This window comes from Girardinichthys multiradiatus, chromosome 21 (genome assembly GCF_021462225.1).
Source record: "Girardinichthys multiradiatus isolate DD_20200921_A chromosome 21, DD_fGirMul_XY1, whole genome shotgun sequence".
In the NCBI taxonomy this organism is placed as follows: Eukaryota; Metazoa; Chordata; class Actinopteri; order Cyprinodontiformes; family Goodeidae; genus Girardinichthys; species Girardinichthys multiradiatus.
In genome coordinates this window covers 13,227,370-13,240,186 of record NC_061813.1, presented here as the reverse complement: position 1 = coordinate 13,240,186, position 12,817 = coordinate 13,227,370, and the positions used below count along the sequence as shown (strand labels likewise).

General features: G+C 39.6%; 1 protein-coding gene across 3 annotated transcripts; it reads right to left on the bottom strand.

Annotated features, from left to right (window-relative positions):
• Positions 1-2,603: 2,603 nt before the first annotated feature.
• LOC124857784 (regulator of G protein signaling 9 binding protein) lies at positions 2,604-11,852 on the bottom strand. Of its 3 annotated transcripts, XM_047349227.1 has the most exons (5): positions 11,574-11,852; positions 11,177-11,289; positions 9,313-9,585; positions 4,916-5,222; positions 2,604-4,357 (listed from the first exon to the last, which is right to left on the bottom strand). In XM_047349227.1, exons 3-5 carry the CDS (start codon positions 9,406-9,408, stop codon positions 3,975-3,977), a joined length of 786 nt encoding a protein of 261 aa, XP_047205183.1. In that variant the 5' UTR covers positions 9,409-9,585; positions 11,177-11,289; positions 11,574-11,852; the 3' UTR covers positions 2,604-3,974. The 3 variants fall into 3 exon arrangements, with proteins under 3 accessions (XP_047205183.1, XP_047205181.1, XP_047205184.1); XM_047349225.1 differs by having other exon boundaries at positions 11,177-11,656; XM_047349228.1 differs by lacking the exons at positions 11,177-11,289; positions 11,574-11,852 and adding an exon at positions 9,835-10,017.
• Positions 11,853-12,817: the final 965 nt, after the last annotated feature.

The following is a 12,817-nucleotide window of genomic DNA, read 5'->3' as shown; positions in this document are numbered from 1 at the left end:
GTTTGCGTGTTGTAGAAACTTCCTGTTTTGTCTTTCAAAATAAAGCGCACACCAAGCTCTCTGGGAAAATGTTTGAGTTGGCAAGATTAATTTCACGTCATTTGAAAATTATATATATTTTATTTAATGATTTATATTTGTTTATTTTGTGATTTTATCGCCTTTAGTATGCTTTTATCTCATACTTGAATATGTAATAATTTTTATGCTTGCAATAGGAGACTGCAAAAACAAGATCACACATCAGGGCTGGCGCTATACAGGTCCTTCTCAAAAAATTATTATATTGTGATAAAGTTCATTATTTTCCATAATGTCATGATGAAAATTTAACATTCATATATTTTAGATTCATTGCACACTAACTGAAATATTTCAGGTCTTTTATTGTCTTAATACGGATGATTTTGGCATACAGCTCATGAAAACCCAAAATTCCTATCTCACAAAATTAGCACCTCAGTGGGAAGTCTGTGGGAAGGAAAAAGTGTGGCAGAAAACGCTGCACAACGAGAAGAGGTGACCGGACCCTGAGGAAGATTGTGGAGAAGGGCCGATTCCAGACCTTGGGGGACCTGTGGAAGCAGTGGACTGAGTCTGGAGTAGAAACATCCAGAGCCACCGTGCACAGGCGTGTGCAGAAAATGGGCTACAGGTGCCGCATTCCCCAGGTCAAGCCACTTTTGAACCAGAAACAGCGGCAGAAGCGCCTGACCTGGGCTACAGAGAAGCAACACTGGACTGTTGCTCAGTGGTCCAAAGTACTTTTTTCGGATGAAAGCAAATTCTGCATGTCATTCGGAAATCAAGGTGTCAGAGTCTGGAGGAAGACTGGGGAGAAGGAAATGCCAAAATGCCAGAAGTCTCTGGATGAGCTAAAGGCCGCTATCGAAGCATCCTGGGCCTCCATAAGACCTCAGCAGTGCCACAGACTGATTGCCTCCATGCCACGCCGCATTGAAGCAGTCATTTCTGCAAAAGGATTCCCGACCAAGTATTGAGTGCATAACTGTACATGATTATTTGAAGGTTGACGTTTTTTGTATTAAAAACACTTTTCTTTTATTGGTTGGATGAAATATGCTAATTTTGTTAGATAGGAATTTTGGGTTTTCATGAGCTGTATGCCACAATCATCCATATTAAGACAATAAAAGACCTGAAATATTTCAGTTAGTGTGCAATGAATCTAAAATATATTAATGTTAAATTTTCATCATGACATTATGGAAAATAATGAACTTTATCACAATATGCTAATATTTTGAGAAGGACCTGTAGATCAGACAACCTTCTCAATCCAAACAACCATTTTTGCCTTCGCCCTTCAAAATAAAGAAGGTCTGCAGCCTCTGGCTCTGGAGCCGCATTTGGATCTTAGTAACTTTGTCCAAAAATCCTAAAAAAATGGAAAAGGTTTTTCAAGGTAAAGGTAAAAAAAAAAATGCTAGCTTTAACAGTTTTCCCAGGCATTGTAATGCAACATATGTATAACACTTCCACAAAGAGAAAAACAATAGTGTAAGGAATATCGTTTTTTAATGAAGCAGTAATTTTTTGTCAACAAGTTCCATACTACAGGCTTTTTCTGACGTCATTTTGTATAAAAATGTAATGTCCTGTTGCAGAAAATGTGACCTGACCCTGACCCAGTTAAAGAAACCTTTGCAATGGCAAATATTTAAGGGAACATCAGTACAGGTATAAAAGTGTATCACTGTGGCCTATAATGCAACAGAAAACGGATGCCTGTACGTTTATTTGTATTAGGTAATCAGTAAATTAAATTAAATGCATGGATTTTCCCATAAAAAACATATTCTAAAAACAAAACATGTAAAGCATTCCTGGTCAGAATAACTGTCTCAAAGAAAAGTGATGTAAAAAACAACAACATAATTATAGGTTTTTAAGGTAACGTTGTGTTACTGATTTTTATACTACTTTCCTTTTATTTCTTACTCTGGAATGCTTTAGATGCTCCTGTCAAGTTCAAACAACCTAAAATACCTATAACATCACACAAAAAAGAGAAAGACAAGAGAATTAGTTTCTTACTCGCTGTGAGGAGAACGGACAGAGATGTGCTTCAGTTACAAATCTCCTACCGCTCTGAAACACATCTCGCCGAATCCTCTTTTTATTTAGGGTGGTCCCTAGTTACATGAACGTTGCTGCTCTAAAGGGTGGGGGGACACAAACAGCAGCAACGTGACATAGGTCATGCACACCATTATCCTGTACAAACACGCTTGCATAGTCTCCATAATCTTAAAATATGTGCGACCCTTGCTCAGCACGATCAGCTGTTATCCTTGTGATGAGTCCCCAACTGTGATTGCATCATCCCAATTTCACCTTTCCACATTGCCTGCAAAAGAACTCATCACATGTTTGCTTACAGCATGAAAGGTTATAAAGGTCAAATAGTAAAGGTAATAGAAGAGGAAATGTAGGATAAATCTATATACAATTATTCAAACAGCTTCGTTCTCAGTATCTGTTTCACACAGGAAGACCACTGAAGGTGCACTTCCTCCTACGTTCATTTCCTTTCTAAATATTTCTAAATCTCTGTAAATAACCACCCAGTGCAAGCATGGCAATTTAAATTAGAGTACTTTTTAATGAAATTGGTTAGAACAAGATCTAAAGAGTTTTGTCAAACCTGATAGTGTTATAATTCACAGTAAATGTATTTATATCATGATCCTTCAGAGTTCATATCGTATACAAAATAGATAATAAATCTATTACATCCTCTACCAAGCATAAACACCTATGTTCTTACATTGGCAACAAGAAAATATAACTGTCTTTCTAACTTTTTGTATTTCTTTCATGTATCACAAACCAAGCAGGATGTTCAGAATATTCTTTCTTTCTTTCTTTCTTTCTTTCTTTCTTTCTTTGTAAAACTAATCCTGTGGTCCAATTCCACTGAAAATAAGAAATTTGATCTGGGAATGAAGTCGCAGTCAAATGTACTGTAAAAATCTGTGTGATAGGTTGCTATGCCTATGATGTGTTCAGTTTGTGTCGAGAGCCAGAGCTCGACCTGAGAGTGATGCTACACCCAAGTTCAGTGTGTTCTGGTTGCAAGTTGGAAAACCAGTGAAGCTTGCTCATTGGTTTGGTACCAACTACTAGCAGCAACATGAGCTGGCAACAATGTTCAGAAAAAAGACTTTTTACAGTTCTATGTGTACCAAAGGTTTAATGAGACATAAACTGTCAAAAGTTCTCATCAACAGCTTGTTTTTATCTGCAATGTTCACAAATTCATGCATCCCTAGCAGCCATGTTGTATTTTGAATTGTTAGTGACACATCAATTCAGACTTTATAGAAATTCTTGATGTATTTTCAACTAGTAATCCAGAAAATGCCACTTGAGAACAAATAGAATGCAGCTTTAGAAACCAGGCTAACAGTTATTAGCCACGCAAGCTAATAAAGCATTTCATTCAAACACTAGAGGAACATTTTCACAAACATATTACAGTGTTATGTCGTCCGAACTGCAAATAATTTGTTTACTTTAACTATGAGCAGCCATATCGGATGCTAAGGTCACGGTTGTTCAGGGATATTCGACTTCAGGAGGCGTTCCAGTTGATTTTTTTTTTCCAACTTGGATCTCATAAATATAATCAGCAGAGTATAAAAGGGGAATGCACCACTCATCGGGTCTAGATTAATTTCAGTATATAAAACAAATCCTAACTAGAAGATGTGTGCTTATATAGCTACTTTAAATATGAAAAGCATATGACACATTTAAATTTACTACACAGAAACGAATACTAGCTTGCATCCAGATTAGGTCTGGTGCTAATGAGTAACTTTGTCGCTTTCAGAAAATAAATAAATGCAAAGGCAAAACTACTGTACATGCAAACCTTTCTGTTTTACAGTCTTACTGAGAATGTTTTACAGAAAAAGATGAATTAGTTGAATTCATTAAGGTTGTGCTCATGAGAAAAGAAAAATACAGAGAGATAAAGTGGCTGCTACAAAAATAACACCAAACAGCAGTAAGAGCACAAATATGTGGCTCCGCTGGCATAGAGGCTGAGATCTGGGGGCCTGTTGCTCCTCGTCTATAGAAAGCAGAGCCATGGAGGCGCTGTCTGTGCTGCTGAGCGGGTCTGCATACTGCGGCCCATGGGACTCCACCATCCAGCGCAGCACGTTGACTTTCAACTCCATGTCATCAATCATGCGGTTGATTTGATCAATCTCTAGCTCCATGGTGCTGCGTTCCTGGCTCTCAAGGCCGGCAGGGATAGTTTGTGTCTGAGCCTGGTTTAGGTCTGGCAAACTTAGAGCCCGAGCCGCTACCTCACTGCATCCACCTGCGGGGCAAAAGTCAACAAATTCACAACTTGCAAAGGTGAGTTATCAGTGCAGACAACGTCTATACAGCATAGCATGAGATGAAGTAATGTTATTATTGAAAAATTTCTGTAACATCTGAACAGAATTTGTCTAAATTAATTAGCCGTTGCTACGTTATATATTGCATCTCAGAGTTGTGACGTTCTCCAGCACAATTTTTCTGCATTTTCTCGATTGGATCAAACTGCATATGGCTGCATTAGGTACATAGGAAAGTGTGATGCACAGATTTACTTAACCTATTTGGTCATTTAAATATTTCCATCAAAGTTACTGACATTTTCATTGCTTTTAGAACAATTTATTGTTGAGTTCAAACAGCCTATCTGAAGCACCGTGACACCCCCCCCCCCAAGAGATTCAAATAACCTTTAATGAGTGCAAATTAATGCAACAAATTCTCCATTTAAACCATGTTTCACAGTCTTTCTCAGACAGGATTGGCCAGTGTAGCTCTCTATATGTAGATTTTGCATGGGCAGTATGAGCTGTGATAGGTGCAGATCATTATCTACCTTCTAGGCCAGTGTGCACAAGTGACGCAGTGTCAGCTAGTGAGAAAATGCTGCTCATGTTTAAAACTTTGCACATGTCGATGTGTAGGAGCTCTAGACAGGAGGAGAAGGCCACCCAGAGGAGCTCCATCTCCTTCCGCTGTCCCTCAGGCAGGCTCTTGTCCCGGAGATGTGAGGTCAGGTGATGGCAGATGTCCTCAGCCAACTTTTGGGATTTTTCTCTTGTTTGACGCAGCTCATCGCGGAGCTGCAGGGAGTCTGTGCACCCACCAACGCACGAGGCTAAATGCCGGTAACAAGCCACAACCTGTGAGAGAAAGAAGTGATATACAGGTCCTTCTCAAAATATTAGCATATTGTGATAAAGTTAATTATTTTCCATAATGTAATGATGAAAATTTAACATTCATATATTTTAGATTCATTGCACACTAACTGAAATATGTCAGGTCTTTTATTGTCTTAATACGGATGATTTTGGCATACAGCTCATGAAAACCCAAAATTCCTATCTCACAAAATTAGCATATCATTAAAAGGGTCTCTAAACGAGCTATGAACCTAATCATCTGAATCAACGAGTTAACTCTAAACACCTGCAAAAGATTCCTGAGGCCTTTAAAACTCCCAGCCTGGTTCATCACTCAAAACCCCAATCATGGGTAAGACTGCCGACCTGACTGCTGTCCAGAAGGCCACTATTGACACCCTCAAGCAAGAGGGTAAGACACAGAAAGAAATTTCTGAACGAATAGGCTGTTCCCAGAGTGCTGTATCAAGGCACCTCAGTGGGAAGTCTGTGGGAAGGAAAAAGTGTGGCAGAAAACGCTGCACAACGAGAAGAGGTGACCGGACCCTGAGGAAGATTGTGGAGAAGGGCCGATTCCAGACCTTGGGGGACCTGCGGAAGCAGTGGACTGAGTCTGAAGTAGAAACATCCAGAGCCACCGTGCACAGGCGTGTGCAGGAAATGGGCTACAGGTGCCGCATTCCCCAGGTCAAGCCACTTTTGAACCAGAAACAGCGGCAGAAGCGCCTGACCTGGGCTACAGAGAAGAAGCACTGGACTGTTTCTCAGTGGTCCAAAGTACTTTTTTCGGATGAAAGCAAATTCTGCATGTCATTCGGAAATCAAGGTGCCAGAGTCTGGAGGAAGACTGGGGAGAAGGAAATGCCAAAATGCCAGAAGTCCAGTGTCAAGTACCCACAGTCAGTGATGGTCTGGGGTGCCGTGTCAGCTGCTGGTGTTGGTCCACTGTGTTTTATCAAGGGCAGGGTCAATGCAGCTAGCTATCAGGAGATTTTGGAGCACTTCATGCTTCCATCTGCTGAAAAGCTTTATGGAGATGAAGATTTCATTTTTCAGCACGACCTGGCACCTGCTCACAGTGCCAAAACCACTGATAAATGGTTTACTGACCATGGTATCACTGTGCTCAATTGGCCTGCCAACTCTCCTGACCTGAACCCCATAGAGAATCTGTGGGATATTGTGAAGAGAACGTTGAGAGACTCAAGACCCAACACTCTGGATGAGCTAAAGGCCGCTATCGAAGCATCCTGGGCCTCCATAAGATCTCAGCAGTGCCACAGGCTGATTACCTCCATGCCACGCCGCATTGAAGCAGTCATTTCTGCAAAAGGATTCCCGACCAAGTATTGAGTGCATAACTGTACATGATTATTTGAAGGTTGACGTTTTTTGTATTAAAAACACTTTTCTTTTATTGGTCGGATGAAATATGCTAATTTTGTGAGATAGGAATTTTGGGTTTTCATGAGCTGTATGTCACAATCATCCGTATTAAGACAATAAAAGAGCTGAAATATTTCAGTTAGTGTGCAATGAATCTAAAATATATGAATGTTAAATTTTCATCATGACATTATGGAAAATAATGAACTTTATCACAATATGCTAATTTTTTGAGAAGGACCTGTATATTGTCAGTTCAAACATACGAGTTGGATAACTGCAAAGAGGTAAGGGTCTGTAACTTCTTTGTTCTACATACATACCCTTAACAAAAGACTCATACCCTTTCAACTTTTACAATTTTCAGCCACAAACCCCTAATGTATTTTAGTAACCTTTTATGTGATAGGCCTATACTAAGCAGCACATATTTGTGATGTGAAAGAATAAGGATACATGGTTTGCAAAGTTGTTTTTTTTACAAATAGAAATCTGATCATTCTGATGAGTATTTTTGTTATTCCCTCCTGATTCATGTTTTTGTGGAACCACGTTTCTCTGTTATTATGGGTGCAAGTCTTTTGGGCTATGTCTCTACCAGCCTTGTACATTTAGGGACAGAATTTTCTCAGGGTCAGTCAGACTAACTGGAGAGTATTCAGGAACATCGGTTTTCAAAGCTTACAACAGATTTGTTATTGGATTTATTTTTGGACTTTGACTGAGCCTTTCTAACGCATGGATATGATTTGATCTAAACCATTTCAATGTAGCTCTGGCTACATGTTTAGTCTCATTGTCCAGCTAGAACCTGGAAGCCACAGTCTCAAGTCTTGTATTTAGCTCTATCCATCTTCCCATCAACTCTGATCAGTTTTCCAGTGAAGAAAATCTGCACTACAACAACATTCGCTGCCAACACCGTGTATTACAGTGGGGATAGTATTTTAGGGTGATGTGCAGCATTCATTTCCTGATACACAGTATTTCACATGTTGCCAAAGAAATTCAATTTTGGTCTTATTGGACCTGAGTTTCTTCTTCCACATGTTTGCTTTGGCATCCCTTTATGGGTTGCTCTATATAATGGTATTCTTGCCACTCTTCCATTAAGGCCTGGTCTGTAAAAAGCACAAATAATACTTATTCTGCTGACAGATTCATTAAACCTGTTCACAAATAGTAGTTCCACAGTACTGTATGTTTAAGAAATAAAAACTAATAGAGGTGCTGACAAATGGTCCATGTCTGCAACATTTACCATGTTTTATGCAGGTGGCAGCAATACTGGATACTAAACTCAGGCTTTCCCAGTCAGAATTCCTTATTCAGGGAGTGTTCCTGTTGCATCTCTGACGGGGAGTACGGGAATGAGCCATAATGGATGCTACACTTTTCAGATTTTAATTTGTGCACAATTTTGATAAATATGTACATTCATTTACTTTCTCTTCACAAATATGCACAATTTTGTGTTGATCAATCACATGCAATCCTGATTAAGAACACTGAGGTCTGTGGTTGTAATGTGACAAAATGTGGAAAAGCTCAAGGGGTATAAATACCTCTTCAAGGTGCTTTACATAATCACTGATATGCCCTGGCTATTCATGTCACATGAACCACAGTACCAGTGATCTTTATTAAATGTTGTCCATCCATTTGTCATGTTAGCAACCACATAAACTGCAATGCAAATTACCAAGATTTATTTTATTTTTTGATAATTTCTTGCCTACAAGTAATTTTGACTTGACAACTTTAGCCCACATGTGAAAAAGTTTGGACACCCCTGATCTAGGTAGTCTGAAACTTACAGCTCCGACAGTATGACATTCATCATGCAGTTACTGGGTTTTATTATTAGCTGTTAGCTTACCCCTAGACGATTAGCAGCCATGGTTTCATTCATTAAAAATATTAGATATAATCCCATTATCATGGATCTATTTGTAGATAAGCCAAAACAACCTTGTGGACCAGAGTACAAGTGGTCCTTTTTCATGATGCAACACGATAGCCATACCTTTATTTTTACAGCTGTTATATATTTAAATATGCAGTTTTTAACCACTAAAATAAGTAACAAAATATTGTAACATTTAAATGCTTAGTGAGCGATGACAGTGCTAGGAAGAACCCATTTTAAAATCCAATTTTTGAGCATCATTGAGCAGAAAGATATAAAGTCATTATAAAACTGATTAAACTTATGGTTAACTGACAAAACTAAAGGAAGCTGTTAAAAAAACAGCTGGAACATTTGCTAGTAAGTGGTGGGGCAGAATTGCACAGCATGACCATGGCATTAGCTAATAGAGGAGCCACAAAGATGCAGTGGACCAGGAGATTCTTTTCAAAGAGAGTGCTCTTTTAGCTGCAGGGTGGGAAAGGTTTTTCTGTGTTTTTGTGTTGTTCATGTCTGGGCATATAGTGAAAGGGTTAAAATAGATTTAAAATAGCAAAATTTGTTTAACTTTTAATACATAATCCCCGTACTAATACAGTAAAGTTCTTCTGTTTGGAGGAATGTTTTAAAATCCAAAATCTCAAGAAATTTCACAAAGATGATTTTTGCATCAATTTTAAATGTGCTTTCTGAAGAGAATTTGATGCTGAGAACAGGACTACATATCCTAGAATTGGGTCGCAACACTAAATTTAGCAGTAAAAGCATTAATAAATATCCACTGAAGCTTACCTTTATCAAAGAATCCACCAAACCCTTTCCATCAGCCAAAGCCTTGTCGTTGCTCGCTGTGCAATCATCACCAACTTTATTATTTACAAGTGGCATGAGGATGATTTACACAGAGTCTGAGACTCTGCCACAGCAGGCGAGATTTCGGCCCCACTGCTCACTTCTCTAGCTGCCGCTGGTCCTCTTGTCTCCCTGGAAGATGCTTCATTCAACGCCTGAGAGCCTGGACACGCTCAGTCCCAAGGCAGCATGTTGCAGAGCGAAATACCCCATCTGCAAATAAACTGCAATTGCTGAACATGCTTTGGATGCCAGAGCGGAAATGTCAAAGCAAAAAAGAAAAAGTATAATAAACTGATGTAACTCTTAAGCAAGGTGCTAATCCTCTGATTGACCCCTTTGCACTGACGCAGGCTAAGACGGACTGCTAATCTCATTAACTATCACCGAGAGACAGGAGAGCAGCTGGCAGCCTATACCACAATGGTCCTTTCACTAACTGAGGAGGCTTGGCTCCCTTACCTCAAGCGCTCCATACAGGCTACACCTCCTTCACTCATCTGTAAAGGTCAATGTGCTGCACGAAACATGCAGTCTTTCCAGGGCTAAGCCTGTTAGAATACTGCAGCTACAAAAAAGTACAATTAATTGTATTGTAAAACAACAGGTAGAGATGGAGTTATTGCATCTTGTTTATGGCTATTTTTCCCTGTAGTCCAATACCCTGATCCAGTGCAGCCGACTTCAGAAGTCACCAAATAAATACACAGACTCCATCTGTGTTTAATTTAATCTTAATCAACAAACTGCACCAGGAGGACCATGAAATGCAGCCGTCAGGTCAAGGATAAAGTTTTAGACCATACCCTAAGTTTTGAAAATCTCACAGAGCACTAAAAATATGGTATGGCACAACTGTAACCTTACCAAGACCTTGCTGTCCACCTATACTAACAAGTAGGAAAAAGGGAGCATCAATGAGATAGCAGCCAAGAGATCATTTGTTACTCTGGAGGAGCTGTAAGGATCCACAGCTCAGGTGATATGTAGAGAGGACAGCTATTGGTTACGTAATCAACAAATCAAGGTATTCAAAAAGAATCCCAAAAGTCCTAAAGAATCGTAAAAGTAGCTCCTAGTGACGTTATTCTAATGTTATTCTTAGAATTTTACTTCAGTAAGATAAAAGTTATTCACAAAGCACTGAAGGCCATAAGAGAACTCCTAAAGTGAACAAATGTTAAGAATAGTGAGGAGGACTTTTAGTGATCCTAGTTACATAAACTTCTATGACAATGATACCATTATTAATATATAGATAGGAGGTTAAGGTTAATCTTACCCTCCTGGGGGAAATTAAATACTTTTATCAGCAGAACAGGTTAAATATGCACCTCTAGTAAGGTAATATTTGGAGGGATAAATAAATAAACAGTAAAAAATATTTAACATTTACAGCATGTAAAATGCTTTCAAAAATAAACATTTTGAACATATTGTCAAAAAGGATATTAACACTCCTTCAACAGCTGTGCCAACAGCAGGCTCGGCTCCTCTGTCCAGTTTGGTTTTCTCCACTTTTATTCCTTCATTTTGTTTTGGTCGTTTTACCAAATCAAACCTCTTTATACAATGAGGCGATCACAGTAAACTGTTGACACGTGAATGACCAGCATGGCTAGCGAATATAAGCAAATCAAAATAATGAACATGTAAATAAGGTTCAAACATTTTGATGCTTTATAACAATTTTTATAAATTTCATCAACATGACTTGCACATTTCTTAATTCAGTCTAAATCGTCTCCACTGATTGCTAGAAGCACATTTTTTATTTTGTGACAAAAAAAAAAAATCACCTCACCAAGATAGTAATTTCTGTCGTCTCCTCGCTTAGAGTTGCTCTCAGCAGCAACCTGAATCATTCGGAAGATCAGACTCCCTGGCAGGAATTTTCTGGCCAAGTTAGCAGCTCTTCTGAGAGGACAGAGAATCTTTAAAATATGGGCCCCGGGTCTTTATGGAAGAGCAGCAAAAAGAAAGTCTTTAACAGAAAGCCATAACTAAATCAGTGACGGCTTATCACAAACTGTTCAAAGTTTGAAGCAAGCTGTTTGGAAGAAGGTGCTCTGGTCAAATGATGCAAAATGTTACTTTTTGGCCCACTTGTAAAATGTGTGGAGAAATAACACTGCACAACACCCTGAACACATAAGGTGGATGTTCAGCTTCCAGCAGGACTCTGACCCTAAACAACCCACCAGAGCCACAGTGGAATGGCTTTGATCAGTCCTCAATCCCTCAGGGTGCACCTTCCTTCATGTTTGGATGAGTCTCTGCTCCAGCACACCTGATTCAAATGATTGCAGTGATCTGATTCAAGTGATCTGCTGCCTGTAACATCCTTCAGCATGACCGGTTTGGCAGTGGGTCAGTAATGGTGTGGGGTGGCATTTCTTGGGAGGGCCGCACAGCCCTCCACATGCTCAACAGAAGTAGCCTGACTGCCATTAGGTACCGAGATGAAATCCTCACACCCCTTGTGACACCATATGCTGGTGTGGTTGGCCCTGGGTTCCTCCTAATACAGGGCAATGCTAGACCTCATGTGGCTGGAGTGTGTCAGCAGTTCCTGCAAGATGAAGACATTGAAGCTATGGACTGGCCCGCCCGTTCCCCAGATGTGAATCCGATTGAGCACATCTGGGACATCATGTCTCGCTCCATCCACCACAGACTGTCCAGGAGTTGGCGGATGCTTTAGTCCAAGTCTGGGAGGAGATCCCTCAGGACACCATCCGCCGTCTCATCAGGAGCATGTCCAGGCGTTGTAGGGAGGTCATACAGGCACGTGGAGGCCACACACAATACTGAGCCTCATTTTGACTTGTTTTAAAAGGACATTACATCAAAGTTGGATCAGCTTGTAGTGTGTTTTTCCACTTTAATTTTGTGCGTGACTCCAAATCCAGGCCTCCATTGGTTAATAAATTTGATTTCCATTGATGATTTTTGTGTGATTTTGTTGTCAGCACATTCAACTTTGTACAGAACAAAGTATTCAATGAGAATATTTCATTCATTCAGATCTAGGATGTGTTATTTGAGTGTTCCCTTTATTTCTTTGAGCAGTGTATGACTGAGCTTTAGCCCTTTAGAAAGGGGGGAATTAAGCTTCTAGTTGTGAAAAGTTGGCATAAACATTATCCAAAAGACTTGCAGTTGTAACTGCAGCAAAAGCTGGGCTACAAACTGACTTGGGGGAACTGAATCTAAATGAACACCACTTTATTCAGACTTACCCATTTTTTATTTGTGAACAATTCTGAAAACCATGGATCTTTTTTTCCTCTACCGCACCACTAGATCAGTCCATCACATAAACTTCCTAAAGAAAACATTCAAGTTTGTAACAGGACAAAATGTGAAAAGGTTCCTAGAGTATGAATAATTTTGAGCTATAGGTAGTAACCAAGAAGTGTTGGCTCCAGCACCAAAATGCAAC

Excerpts from the sequence above, each read along its gene's own strand:
- LOC124857784 (XM_047349227.1), bottom strand. The coding sequence starts at position 9,408 with ATGCCACTTGTAAATAATAAAGTTGGTGATGATTGCACAGCGAGCAAC. Across the intron at positions 5,223-9,312 it reads TGGTGGATTCTTTGATAAAG|GTTGTGGCTTGTTACCGGCA; the intron begins GTAAGCTTCAGT and ends TTTCTCTCACAG. Across the intron at positions 4,358-4,915 it reads TGTGCACACTGGCCTAGAAG|GTGGATGCAGTGAGGTAGCG; the intron begins GTAGATAATGAT and ends TTTGCCCCGCAG.